General features: G+C 41.3%; 1 protein-coding gene across 7 annotated transcripts in view; it reads left to right on the top strand.

Moving 5' to 3' along the window:
- EPB41L4B (erythrocyte membrane protein band 4.1 like 4B) overlaps window positions 1-14044 on the top strand; it is a 167151-nt gene that overhangs the window by 82462 nt on the left and 70645 nt on the right. For all 7 annotated transcript variants that reach the window (XM_041714660.2, XM_041714659.2, XM_041714661.2 and 4 more), the window contains one exon: window positions 12273-12454. In XM_041714660.2, the coding sequence (XP_041570594.2) occupies window positions 12273-12454 (182 nt within the window). The remainder of the gene's footprint in view (window positions 1-12272; window positions 12455-14044) is intronic.

Raw genomic sequence — 14044 nt, 5'->3', positions numbered from 1 at the left:
TTTTTTCCTAAAATTAGCATAGTCATAACTCACAACAGATTATTTTTAACAAGTCATAGAGGTCTTGTGATGCTAAGATTACAATTTTTTGTTTGAAGCAACACAAAACCCTGCAGCTGAAACCAGATTACATGTAGAGAGGGGAGAGAAGAAAACTGGAAAATGTTTGGTTAAGTCTGTTGTTAAATGCAGCAGCAATTTTTACTTAAAATATTGGGAAAGTTCTGTCAAAAAAATCAATACTGCATCTTAATTTTGTGCTGCTTCAGGAGTCCTCTGATAGTTTATAGGCACAAACTCAATATAGGCGCTTGATGGTCCTGGTATGTGAGTGTTTATGCACTGAATGACTGAATTTCTTCACCTAGGAGTTCCTCATGAGGAAATGCTGCACAGTTTTTACCAAAAAGCATGCTACACAGTTATTCTAAGTCAATGCATTTTAAGTGTGTTCTAAATATACACAGGGAAGTTTGGATGTTTTTTTTTTTTAATTTTGAAGATTGCTAAAAGGAGGTAACACCACCCAAATCCAAATGAAACATGTTCTCAGGGGTACCCATTGAACTGCATGTGCAAACTTCCTCCACCCTGTTCTGAAGTGTGTTTGCTATCTGAAACCTTTTTACAAGTCCAGCATACACTTAGAAACTTCTGTAATTTGATTACAGGTGATAAACACTATCCTTGGATCAGCTTGGGTGGGGGGATGGAGGGGAAGTCTGAGTATAGCAATAGGTCTTGCAGAAATTACACTGATCTGAAGTCCAACATGGAATCGCTTCTTCCATGTGCTGGAGAATCAATTAATACAACCTGGCTGAGGGTATCTTCTGATCATCTCTCTGCACACCTTCCTCCTGTGCTTAATAAAGCTGGAAACCAGGTCTTCTGTAGCAGAGCTTAGGCCTGGCTCTATGCTCTGTATATTTGGATTTGCAGAGGGATTATCTTGGCCTTGTAATAACCATAATGCTATGTCTTCTCCCCCAGGAACTGCTGGGAGAATTGAAAAGCTGGTGACTCTGAGCCACCACATCTGTAACACAAGCTGAAATATATCGCTTTTCACCCTCAGCCAGGCCCTGGCATGCAAACTAATGACTAATATTTAATACTGAAATATGATACCTGAAATGCAATACTGAAACTGTTGTCACTTTGAATATATTGTTTTAGTGTGGGCTTTTTCATCAAACTTTCATTTTCAGCTATTTTTTTTCTAGTTGATGTGAGTCACAGGCATAGTGAACAAAGGGATCAGGTTTTATAATGCATTTCTAAAGCTGGCAGTCAGGGGCTTGCATACTTAAAGGAAAGAATTAAGTCTTTCTGGACCCTGTTATCATTGAACCCATGTGCAAACTGACCAAGAGGATTGTTTTTTCACATTAAGAATGGCAACAAGGCATATATTATGGCCTGGTGATGTAAAATGTGATTTTCTATTCCTCTGAATGAGCACTGCAGAAGATGTCTTTTCAGCTTGCAAGAGAAAGAGTGGCAGCGCTTGCAAGTAATTTTGAAAATGGAACTTCAGGTGCAGGCAAGGAATGAGCTGGGGAACATCAAAGGCAGCAGGAGAAAAATGAAACCAACGCTATCACCTGCTTCTCAGGCCTCAAAGTTGGCAAGATGGGGCTCTCTGAGAGGAGACAGTTCAGCACTGCAATCATCTCTTTAAATAGGAGAAATCTTTTCAGTTTGTGTATCAAGCAGGCAGGCTTCTACCTACATCAAAGGAGAGAAGTTTTGATGCACATCCATCGAACCTGACACTGCAGTTCTCTGTTGGCAATAGGAGGTTTTCCTATTACTCTGCAACAGGGAACCAAGGAAAACAGACTTGTAGAGCCAATGCTGTAATTGCAGCATTGCTAATGGCAACTAGAGACTGCTGGTTCCAGAGCTGCTACAGACCAGCATTAATGGACATAAATTAGAAAATGTAATTTTTTTAACTGACCTCAGACTGTGTGTTGTGCTTTGAAGGGGATCCACCAGGACCCTGGCTTCTTTTGTTAATACAGAAGTTTCATGTGAACCTTGAGAACCAGCTTGAACTAACAGTCTGCACCCTAACCAAACTTTTGCTCTTTTGCTACATTGTGAGGATGAACTGTTTCATAATAAATACCTTTTTCCTATGTAACAGTCAAAGTGCACATGGTTTGAAAATCACAGTGCTCTTATGCTGCTCCCAAATTTTAGTGTCGAAGAACCTGCAGGAAAATCAGTCCTCCTTCTCAGCAGGCACATAGAAAAATGCGGCTTTTGGAAAAAAAACAATCCTAGTCAAATCAGATCAGAAAAAAACATGTAAAGAGGTGGGCCATACTTTTCTGTCTACCTCCTGCAGTACATAGCAAAGCAGAGTGTGATAGTCCTGAAAACATTGTTCGACTTTCCTTGTTTTCTACCTGCTGTTGTACCTTGAAGTGGCTGGCTGAAGAGTTCCCCTTCCTCAGGACATGTGCTGTTGCCTTTGTTGCCCCTGCATCACCAAAAGAAATCGCAATAAACAAACAAAAAATCCAAAAAATAAATAAAAAAAAACCAAAAGAAACCCAGATAATTCAGTTGGAGTTCTTCCATTGGTATGAATCATTTCCCGTAATAAAGCTCCAGAGTAAATGCTGTTCTCAAGCACTTACTAATGACTGTTTCATGACTGTGCTGTAAAGCAAAACAACTTACATTCACAGAGCTGACTTCATAAGTGTTAATCTGAATTTAATTGTAAAGTTCACGTGTCAGGCCTCCCTCTGTGCTGTCCCCTGCAGATATGAGTATCTTGCTATGGAAAGTACAAGCATGTCTGTAATAACTTGCATACTGAATTTAATTTATGCATGTAATATACTTTCAGTTTTGGATGGGAAGAAGAGATTTAAAAAACACCAGAAACCTTTCTCTTCCATCCAGTTTTTCTGAAGATGACTTTTTTCCCCTTCAGTTAGAATCTTGTCAGACTTGGCACACAGATTGGTGGAGATAAGAATTTCCACCAGCCAGACACAATGTTACTTCTTTGTTTTGTTGTTTTTGCATAATAGCTTCCTAATGGCTGTGGGATACTCCTTTGGGTTTGGTGGCTTATATTCTATGATCTGTTGCCTGTATCTCTTCAGAAGCAATCTAGTTTGTCACTAGCAGAAGCAGTTATGATGACTGCCTTAATCATCACGCCCTCTCAGAACTGAGGGATCTGCCAATTTAAAATTAAGATAAACGTTGAGCTGTGGCTATGGGAACCAGTGGAAGTGCCCCTAGGGTTCTGTTTTCAAATTGCCACCACAATTATATTTCCACCATAAACATACTATCTTTGTAATATGGTTGATTATTTTTCTTTTCCATTTTCATCTTTCTCTTTCTTTTCCTCTTCCCTTTCCTCTTAATTTTACTTTCATAGCACTAGTAGTAAGACCTTTATCGTTAAAACTATCAAACAGCAAAATCTGCAGCTCATTACATGAAAGATGATGTTTTGGATTACACAAGAACAAATGTTTTGTACAAGAATAGTTTGGAAAACCTCTAATTCCTGGCTTACCAATGTCTTATGTTGATGAATTATAAAAATTGCTATTTCTTTTTTTTAACTGAGGCAATGAAAAAAATTATCTACTTTCCGGTCACAATGAAAATGAAAGAATTAGCCGCACCTAATTAGAAGTAGGAAGTACTGATCTAATGCAATTAAACTCCGGATAAGAAGCTAATTATTTATAAGTTACTTTTTCCTCCCTAAACCTATAACAATCTGTGCTGGAGTTATAATCACAGTAGCTTACCTGCCATTACCAATTTCTGCAATTTTGTCTTCCTTAGAGAAGTAGAAATACAAATCATTAATGAATCTCCATTGCTCTGTAAATTGTGTAATTGCACCGTAATGAACTCAGTATCAAAACAGATGTCAGAGTGGCTGCATCTTTTCATCTCCAGGGGCCAAGGCCCTGAATATTGAGGCCTTGCTGGCAAGCAGCAGAGCCAACATCACGGTGCCTCCAAGCCGAGTCTTTCTCATGAATAGGAATATAGCAGTCAAACAGGAAGGAAGAGCTCAGGAAAAAAATGGGTCAGGCAAACAAAAAACTCACGTAAAGGGTTTAGGCGAAGAAGAATTTTACAGCGTTATGTGCAAAAGAAAGGAACTAGAAAATGAGAAGCAATGGATTCTCCTAGAAACTCTGATAATGGAGAAGAGGAATGAAAGCAGCAAGGGAGCTTTGTGATTTCAGCGTCTGTGTCTTGAGTACCTGGGGCTTTCTCAATCAGTAGCACTGCGGATTTGAAACAAACTTCAAGGAACTTGAATGTAAAATTGGATGCTGCTTCTGTATCAAAATTTCGAGCCCAGGAGGCCTTTGTTTGTTATTACTCATTTTTAGTTTCAATTGCTGCATTTAATGTTTGTGTCTCGTTCTCTATTTCTGACTAAAAAAAAAAAAAAAACAACTGTGAAAATGGCTTTAAAGATAAAATGAACAATTTCCTGCTGTAAGTCAGATGAGTTGCCCAAGTATTGAAGTGAGAACCTGCCCAGAGATAGAGCAGAGGTTGCAAGTATGTAATTAAGAGAAGTCTTGCTGTGCTGAGTGATTGATGTACTACTTTTACCTGTTAATACTGTGTTTTAAAAAGGGCAAAATATATAACCTAAAAAGAAGTCATTTGCGTGGCAGTGGAGTTAGTTTTGGGCTGGACTTTAAAGTTATGGCAAATTACTGAAAATCCACAAGACAGCATATTTTTTGTAAAGCATTAGCAGAATTCAGAATCAGAAAGATTTAGAAGCATGAAAATTACACAGTTTGATTAATTTCTTTTAAAACAAGTTTTTTTCCGAAGGAATTTCAGCTTAGTAAGGATGGAGACAGAAAGGAGATTTTGTAAGATGGGAGCATATTGTTAAGGGAAGATAAATCCATCGGATTGGCTTCAAGGCTAAAGGGATTACACCTTTATAATCTGCCAGATGCAAGGCTGCTGTAGTTCCTGGCTTCACAGCCCAGGATGAGATGCTGAGCATTCATTCCAGAGATGCAAATGTTCACTGAGCACCCACTCAGCTGCCTTGCCAGAGAGCAGAGGAGAAGGGCAGTACCTTGAGCAGTACCTGCATACACAAACAGTGGCTGACAAATCTGGGGCTGCATAGAGAGCTCCATCCTTGATGCAAACACCTCCACAGAAAATAGGACTACAGCTGAGAAGATGCCCTGGACTGTGGTGATTAGAGCTTGACCAGCCAAGCTGACCAGCAGCTTGCTTACATGGGGCTGGTCACTTTTCTCACCTTTCTCATGTGCATCCTGAATTAAATTCATCCTGCACATGAATTCACCTCTTTCCTTTCCCTTGTCTCCTCACAGGTACCCCTGCTTTTTCCTTGCATTGCTTTGGGTTTTGCTAAGTCCATATTCAAAGGTCCCAAGGCTACCAGCATAGTTTGGACCTTACACAGAGTTACTGATATAGTTTCTTAGCCAGTGTTGGCCTTGCAGGGTTGTTCTCACCCAAGAGACCCTGATACTCCTCCTTCAGAGCTCTGTGATGTTTGGCCATTGCTCATGTATCCCTACCATAAGTACTTATGAATTCCAGCAATCCTTCTGGGCATGCTCTATAGCATTTTTTAGCTGCTTTTGCCTTTATGTTTTATGTCCAGCAACTTCTATCACATCCTGTGATTTCTTGTGTTCTCCTCTCTTAGCTAAGCCTCAGGCCTGTGCCTGCTTCTCTGCATCCTTTGGCAGCAACCAGTGAGCACAGTGGTGACGAGACAGGGATGTGTTTAGCTGACAGGGCCTGAGTTATTTAATGAGTTACGTGATGGGAAAAGCTGCACCAAGCAATCTGAGATCGGCTGCAGGCTACCTCAGAGACCACAGATCCTTGCTTGGCTTTGCTCCTGATTTAACCTGAGCTAACTTGCTTGGATTAGCCACCTCAAGTTCTATTTCCTAAGGACAAGGACATTTGCCTTTGCCTCTCTGAAAGGGGAAGGCAGCAGACTTGAGGGAGGATCTTGTTTGTCTTAGAAATTTTTATGTCTACTTTTCAGAGTTTTCTCATCTACAAGGACATCTGGGACAATGGTTTTTTTTTTGACAGGTGATTAAATATCATTAGCTATTGTTAGTGTTAATTAAAAGCATTTGTAAATGAAGAAAAGCATGCTTAGTTCCCCAGTGGGCATATTTTGCATGACAGTTTTGCAAGACAGTGGTTTTTTTATGATCTTTATGCAGATAAGGTGAAATCTATGAGGACAACATATTTATTGAGTCAAGATTTGTTCCTTGGTATTTTATACCATGTGCATGCTTTGCTGCAGGCTTTATTCTGGTGAAGAATTCCAGATTAGTTTTGCTTCAAAACTTAGTTCAGCATCTTGTGTCCTACAGCAGGCTTCCATCACCATTTATTAATATATTTTTTCCCTATTATAATTTTCACTTTAATTTCAAGGTGTCTGGGAGAAGATTGCTGCCTGCCTGCTCTGCTTTCTGAGGTGTCCCTAGGATTGGATGGGGACTGCAGATCATCCCTGGCAGCGGGGAAAGAAATTTGCAACACAATTTTGCATGCCTTCCCCCGAAGGAAGCAAATGGGCCAGCTGTGATGTTCTGGTGTCAGAGCAGAGCATGGATTTGTAACCACAATGTTAGCTTTAGTTACACTTCACACAGCCCAGGAAGCCAATTCTGGCCAGCAAAGATATCTTGGTTACATGGTGCTGGAAGAAAACATGATATTGGTTTGGTCTTAGTGATCCCAGTTTTCCTTTACTTACGAATACTCATTGCTTTTATATGTCCCAGTCCTTGGCTGCAAAATGAAAGCTCACCCTCTCTCCTGTCATTGCAGTCATCCTGCTGTGGTCTGTGTTCTCTTCTCATGTAATGCTGGGTGAAGTCTTTTGCTTGAGTCCAATAGCCCTGGCCATTAAGTGATACTCATAAATACTGCCTTCTTCCTATCCCCTCAATTTCCTCATCCTTCCTCTCCACAGGGATATTTTCAGAGAATGCAAAATTCCTCCTCTCTCTGTGCCACTTGCCATGCTTTAGGGAAACAAGTGCTATGTGAGATTACAAATATGATTAAAGTTTAGGTAAAAGTTCATTGTGGTTTATTTGTTTGGGGTTTTTTTAACTGCTTTTGAAACATGGACAGGGAATTAACCCAGAGTCTACCCTTCTTCCTCCCAAAAAAGGGAGATACTAAGCCCAAAAATGAGTGTTTGGCTTAGCATTGCTGTTAAGTCTCCTCCCCCTGGCTGCCACACTCAAGCTTCACACATGGTGGCTGCTTTCATTACATACACATTAATGCACATATATGTTAACAGGCACTGCAACACTTCCCCTGGCTGCCACTTGGGAGCACATCTAAAGCCCATTTTGATGTTGGAGAAGGTATTGTAATGATACAGTGATGGGTGATACATCTCCCAGCACTGTCAGTACAACACTGGCAGTGTGAATTTTTGCTGCCAAATCCTATGCAACTCACCACCAGCCTTGCTCCGAGCTACAGATGGGGGAGGACTGAAAGCAGTTCTGAAGATGTTTGTGGAAAGTTTGAGGATTTTTAAATACTAGAAATTGCAGTGGTTTGGTGCAGGAGGAATGTTCCAAGCAAATAATGGTGGGTGCAGTAATTGTTGAAGGTTATTTATCACAACCAGACCTAGAAGCCTGGGATTTTTTTAAACCACTGTTCAGCTATGGTAGGGAAGATCTAAACTCTTAGAGTCATCCAAGAGGCACAATAGTTTGAGCCTGCTTTTTGCAATTGTCCCTCCAGGCTCCCCAGGGAGAGGAGAGAAGAAAGCCCCATAATTTGCTCTCCAAGTGTAACTTCAGACAGGTGGAAGATTGCTAGAGGAAGAGTGGAGAAAGAGGGGCATGGGCAGGGTGCAGGAGTAAGCCTGCTCTGGGACACAAGTGGAAGATGTTTCTGTGGGGCTACACAGCTATGTTCTACAGGAGACTGAAGCTGGTAGCTGGGAGGATGGCATGGAAAAGCAATTATGTTTTTAAAACTTGTCACTCACAGGTTACACCAAAATGGGAGTCCTTGCATACAGGGCCGGTCATGGATGGAGGAAAGTATTGATCTTAGCACATCAGAAAGATTAGGGCACAGCTCAAGAGGAATGCTTGTGCTGTTAGGTAGGAGTGATGTGTCACAGCTGAGGTTGTGGGGCTGGAAACCTGGCCAGTTTAGGAAAGGATCTGATGTTCTTGAGCATCACATATTAAACATGAGTCAACAATCCCAGACTATCTTAAAAAATGTCATCTTCCAGTGTATAAACAGGAGTAGATCCTGTGGGACTTAGAAACAACCCTTTCTGTTTAAAACATGTTTTCAAGGCCTCAGCTGGAATGGGGTGTCCAGTTCTTAGCACCACATGTTGGAAGCAGAGCAGGGGGAAGCTGGGTAGGCAGGGATGGCAAGATGTCTCAGAGCTGCATGGAATGTGCAACCTGTGAGGGGCAGCTGAGGAGTTCAGAGCTGTTCAGATCCTGATGGGAGGTGTAAAGGGCCATTTTCAAAAACACAGGCTTCTGCAGCAAGAAATAATTGAATTCTTAACACAGAATTCTTACTGTGTGTGTGATGGATGGGAGATAAAACAGTGGCTTAAATTGCACTAAAGGAGACAGAATAAACAAAGAAATAAGTGTAGACATGCTGAGACACTGAAACTGATAGCGCAAGAGGGTCATGGAGTCTTTGCTAGTGGAAGGTGTTGGAGGTTCAGTTCAGGTAACACAGGCCCAAGTCCTTTGGTTTTGAAGGCCTCAAAAACTTTTCTGTTCCCTGTTTTCCTATATCCTCTTAAGACTGTTGTGTGTGTGGATTCTATACTAGAGACATAGTTTGATAAAGCAGTAAGTGACTGGAGCACATGAAATCTAAAATGTCGGCTGAAAACAACTTTTTGAGTAAAGTGTGAGGAGTTTAAAACTGAGACAGAGGGCTAATAATGTAAAATGAAAACTATAAAAGGAAATTAGTAGATACGTGATATTTACCTTGTTCCTCAATGGGATGCTTTCTTGGTCAGAAGGAAGTAATTAATGTGAATTTGAGGCTAAAGGCATCACTAACCTTCTTGTAAACATTGAGTGGCCTTTTTGAAGGTTCAGCCTGCAGAAACTGAATCCTCAGGAGTGCCTTTTCTTGAGTGAGGGACAAAGAAGAAAGAAATGTTTGCTTCCTTTGCACAGTTGCCTGTAGAGCCCTGCCTCATTTTTCTTGAAGGACAGGAGCTGTCTGTATAGGAAACAGCTGGAGCTTGTTGAGAAAGCCACACAAGTAAATAATAGCAGAGAAAGAGGAAACCTGCAGGTCAGCCAATTGATGTTTAAAAAGTAAACCAAAGGTATGATATTGGCATACTAGGATGGCCAGAAGGCAGGTGCAAGAGAAAGGATGAAAACTACTACCTGTCCACGTAATGCACATAAGTCTGAGAGCATTACTTGATGTCTGGGGAGCAAGTATAAATTCCTGGAGGTCAGGGTATGAACACTTTAGAATCTGGTCAAAAAGTTGGTTTACTGAAAGTAGTGATTTATTTACATCAATAGACTGAGAAGGATACATGAGCATGTTTTCTATTCAGGTAAGCCAGATAGAAGTAAGCAATAGAAAGCAAAATTAGCAACAAAAGGATGCATTCAGTGGAAAAGTGTCAAGTCTCTATATTTAAGACAGTGGAAGAACATAAAAGTGAAAAACATGTGATATGAGATAATAATAATTGAAAATAGAAGAAATAGAAAATACAGTAAGATACCTAATATACCCTAAAATATATATGAGAGTACATAGAAAAGGTACTACTTATGATATTTTTGTTTGGGTACTGTCAGCGTTTCTAGTTGGTAGGCTCTGGGGCTGCTGCGAGGCCTGTTGTTTCTGATTGTTCAGTAACTGCTTGGTAGTGAGGGTGTCTGTGCAAATGCCCAACCTCATATGCATCGAGCATGCAAGAGTTGGCTGACCCTGAGATAAGTTTGCCTCTTCATCTGTCAGTTGCTGTCAGCCCTGGAGGAGTGCAGATGACCACAGGCTTTTACATGGCTGGCAGTTTGAACATGGGATCTCACATCGGAGAGCGCTGCCTGGGTAGTGACACCCTGTCTGGAGCTTTGTGATGTGCTGTCCTCAAGGATTTCAGTGCATAGCTGAACATCAGCTTTGCTGGGCTAGTTCTTTACTTCTTTGATGTAAAGGTCTCCCTGCATTTTACATTTTACATGTTACTCTCCTCTCTGGAAAGTCAAGAAATACATCTAGAGAATTTGGTGCACATTTGCCCTCATGCCAGAGGTCAATTCAGTTGGCTTGTTCAGTTGCTCAGCTCCTTCTCATTTCAGCATGGAAGATACCTTGGGACCATAGCAGTATGAGGAGTCAGTGTAAGGATTTGGTGTGATTCATTTTGAAAAGACCAATTGAAGATCTGCTAAACCAGCCTGCCAGTGGGTGAAATGAAACTCCCAACACGTTGGGTTTTGTGTCTTGAAAAAAATTGAATCAGATGGAAAAAAAAAAAAAAGAATGTGCTGAGGCTCCAGCCCCAAATTCATTTCCCAGCAGGATTTTAACCATGTGAACAAAACCACCTCTCCTCTCAGTCAAAAAATGTCATGCCAATCCAAGGCCCTTGAAGGGAAAATGCAGGAGAGCTGCTACAATTAGTGTGCAATCTCATTAGCCTATACCATTTCCCGCCTGTAGGCGCTTGCTTCATTTGATTATAGCAGTAAAGATATAGTGCAGTTTGAAAAGACAGACCACTCCTGGATTATCTGAGCTCACAAAACCTGTCCCCTGTGGATCAGACACCTATTTCTATTGTTTCCTTAAGGCAAAAAGCCATCAGAAGTGCCTTTATTGGCAGCAGTTGCTTCATGCCGGGAACCTGCCAAGATTAATATACACAACATTCCCCTCCCCGCCTCCAGCTTTCAAAAAGTAACCAGCATAAAAATATTTTTCAATTAGTACCCAGTCAGAAACCTCATGTTGTCTGAAGTTGTTACTAAGAAGACAGTGGTTATTAAGCTGCGTGTTTCAGTAGAACTTTGGAAATGATACAGATGTGTTTATTTTCAGATGACTGGTTAATTTTGCTTTGAATCACTAAGTAATCTGCAGAAAACATATGTAGCAAGTATCTTAGGTATAATTTATTCATTGTTCATTTAATTATTTGATTTGCCTTCATTTCATGTTGTCAGGTTTTTGGCTGCTGTTTTTAATAAGAGCAAACTGAAAACCCATGCAGCTGAAGATATAATTTCTTTAGCATATTTCAAATAGGCAGGGGATTAATCTTTTGTTGCAATGGATTGATTTACTGCAACTACTGTCTAATGCACTACTATAGAATAAGTTAAAACCTTATAAAAATTTTAAGCACTCCTCTGAGGAAAGCACATTCAAGTAGTTTGCAATATCTATGTAGAATTATCTCAATCTTCTTTGCTTGCTGGAATGAAGAGAAAATATCACTTCTAGAAATTCATCATAATTTCAAACAATAAACTGAAACAGTATCAGTTAAAGCTAATGAAGAAAAGCAGCACTGTAATTTGTCACCTCTCAGTTAGAGATGGTGAGTTAAAATGTCAACGTATCCCCATTTGCCAGCTATTGCAGACTAACAATAGTTACACTCCTAACTAAACACATGCAAAAAACCCTCACCAAGACCAAACTAGTTATACAAGCATTGGTACAATTCCTTTTTGACAAAGTGCTATTTTGTATGTTTTTATCTGTAAAATGTTTTATTTCCTAATATTTTCCCTAAGTCAGAATTTTTTTATATAGCTATTTTTGCATTATAAATGTAGAGACCTAAACATTCTCAGGAATGTAGTCTTACTCTGAGACTGTTCCTTGGTCTGCTCTATGGACAATTTCACTTTAAAGAAGTTATTGTTTTCTGGTTGACAACTTTCCTATCCCAGGAAAGATTCTATCAGAGATTATGTACTGTGTAAAATCAAAAATAGTTCTGGTCTTTAAAGTCATACAAACAAGCAGAGGCATCATTTTTTCTCATCACATAAATCTTGTGGAGATAGAAAACTGTAAAGATTTGGGATAAAAAAAAATTATTTACAAAAATGCTGCACATTTTTTCCCAAGAAAGTTTTCACTCTGTCTCTTCAAATGTACAATTGGTGCTACTGTTTACTGCTCTAATTTGAACTGGATTTATTTTGTAGCTATCCATTGAACAACAGTGATCTGCATCCGTTCAACATTGAGGAGAATGGTGGAACTCCATATACCACAAAAATGGCTGCAAGGCACCACCACCACCATCGCCATCACCACCACCACGCCAATTATGGTGCCCTTGCTCCAGAAAGCAAGGACATTGTTTCTGCAGTTCCAAATCCAACCAGTAAGTCCACTGCAGTGATTGTTATTTCAGTGATTGTGCTGCTTTCAGGTTTGTCTTGGGCAAGGAGGCAAAGGAAAGGAAAGGAAAACTGTGTGCCTTTTGGTTTTTCTCCTTGAAGAATGTGCTTCCTGTTATTATTTGCTAGCTTTGTAGCATGTGCAAATGAGACAAGATTTGCAATTTCCTTGGTTTGCTACAGGGTTGTGGGATTTGGTGTTAGGTGGGTGTTCTATAGCTGAACAAATACCCCATTAGTCACAGATACTGACTTTAACCGCTTGGCACAGGCTCCTTTTTCATTGTTACTATTTGTTTGTGTAGTTTCACAAACCTACCCTCATCTGTGATTGTCTTTTGCTGATATGTCCAGCTGGCCCTGGGTCCTCCTTGTTTGGATCCTATTTTCGTGTCTGGGCACAGACAGCAGAAATTTTGGAGCCCTGGACATACAGCATCTTGCTCTTAGTTTGGGTAACCGGAATAACTGCAAGCTTTAGCTACCAAAACTGGGATACTCCTGCTTCCTTAGTAGAGAAATTCTTGGCTTGTAGAAAGTAGCGAGGAGAGAAGCCTATCCATTTCTGATGCAGTCTTGGGAAGTTTGGGTGGAAGTCTCTGCTGCTGAACGTGTACAGGCATTTTTAAGGGTACGGAGCTCGGCCAAATATTTTACACAGGAAATGGAAGAGAAACAGCCCTGTCATTGAGCAGTCCTACTTCCTGCTCTCCAGATTTACAATCTCTGCACTGTGAAGTGTGTCAAATACTGAAGCTGTGTAAGAATATCAGATGATGGGCAAAACAAGATATGATCTATTATATTCCTTGTCTCTAGGAAACGATGAGTTCTTCCCTTGCCCAGTTGTTGCCTTCATAACTGTAAATGATGCTGAGATAACTACCCATTATGGAATCTTTCACCCTGGTCAGTTAATCTGATAATTTTCAAATTCCTGAAACCAGGGTCTTGGACTGTACTAGGTGACCCTGACTGTAAGCTGTCCCACCTCATCAGTATTGCACAGGCATCTACCTGCACAAGCACTTTAATCAGACCTTGTTTCAGAATATCAGAAACATTTTCTTTCATTTTCTTTCCCCAAGAGAGTGTGATAGTTTTGAGGTATTTGCATCCCGGCCCGGCTCTGCAGTGCCTGGCCCCCCGGCAGGGCAGTGCAGGCTGTGCTGGTGCGGGGCTGGGGCGGCTGCCCTGGCCCTGCCTCAGCCAGGCGGTCACAGGTGCTGGGAGATGCTGGCAAGGCTGTGCTGGAAAACCTCTCCCGGCTATCAGCCTGGCACCGTGGGAGGCAGTGACCTTTCTGGGGGGTGTGCCAGCCCATATTTTCCTTTCCCAAATTAGAGCTGAAGCATGCCAGGAAATTCATTCCGAGCCAGCTATGCTGCTGCTGAGTGTCCCGGCCCAGAAGGCGCTGCTGGCCCTGCTTGCCCCGGCCCCCTCCCCGGGGCTGCCCCCCAGCCCACAGCTCCGTGCCAGGCTCCCCTCCCGGTGCCCCACTCCAGTCCCCGCTGCAGTGCTGCTGGTCTCCAGCTCCCCACCACCCTGCCCTGGGCCCTCCTGTGGGACAGGAG

The sequence above is a fragment of the Taeniopygia guttata genome, chromosome 2 (genome assembly GCF_048771995.1).
Source record: "Taeniopygia guttata chromosome 2, bTaeGut7.mat, whole genome shotgun sequence".
NCBI lineage: Eukaryota > Metazoa > Chordata > Aves > Passeriformes > Estrildidae > Taeniopygia > Taeniopygia guttata.
Note: the sequence above shows the minus strand (reverse complement) of the source record. Positions and strands in the feature narration are given on the sequence as shown.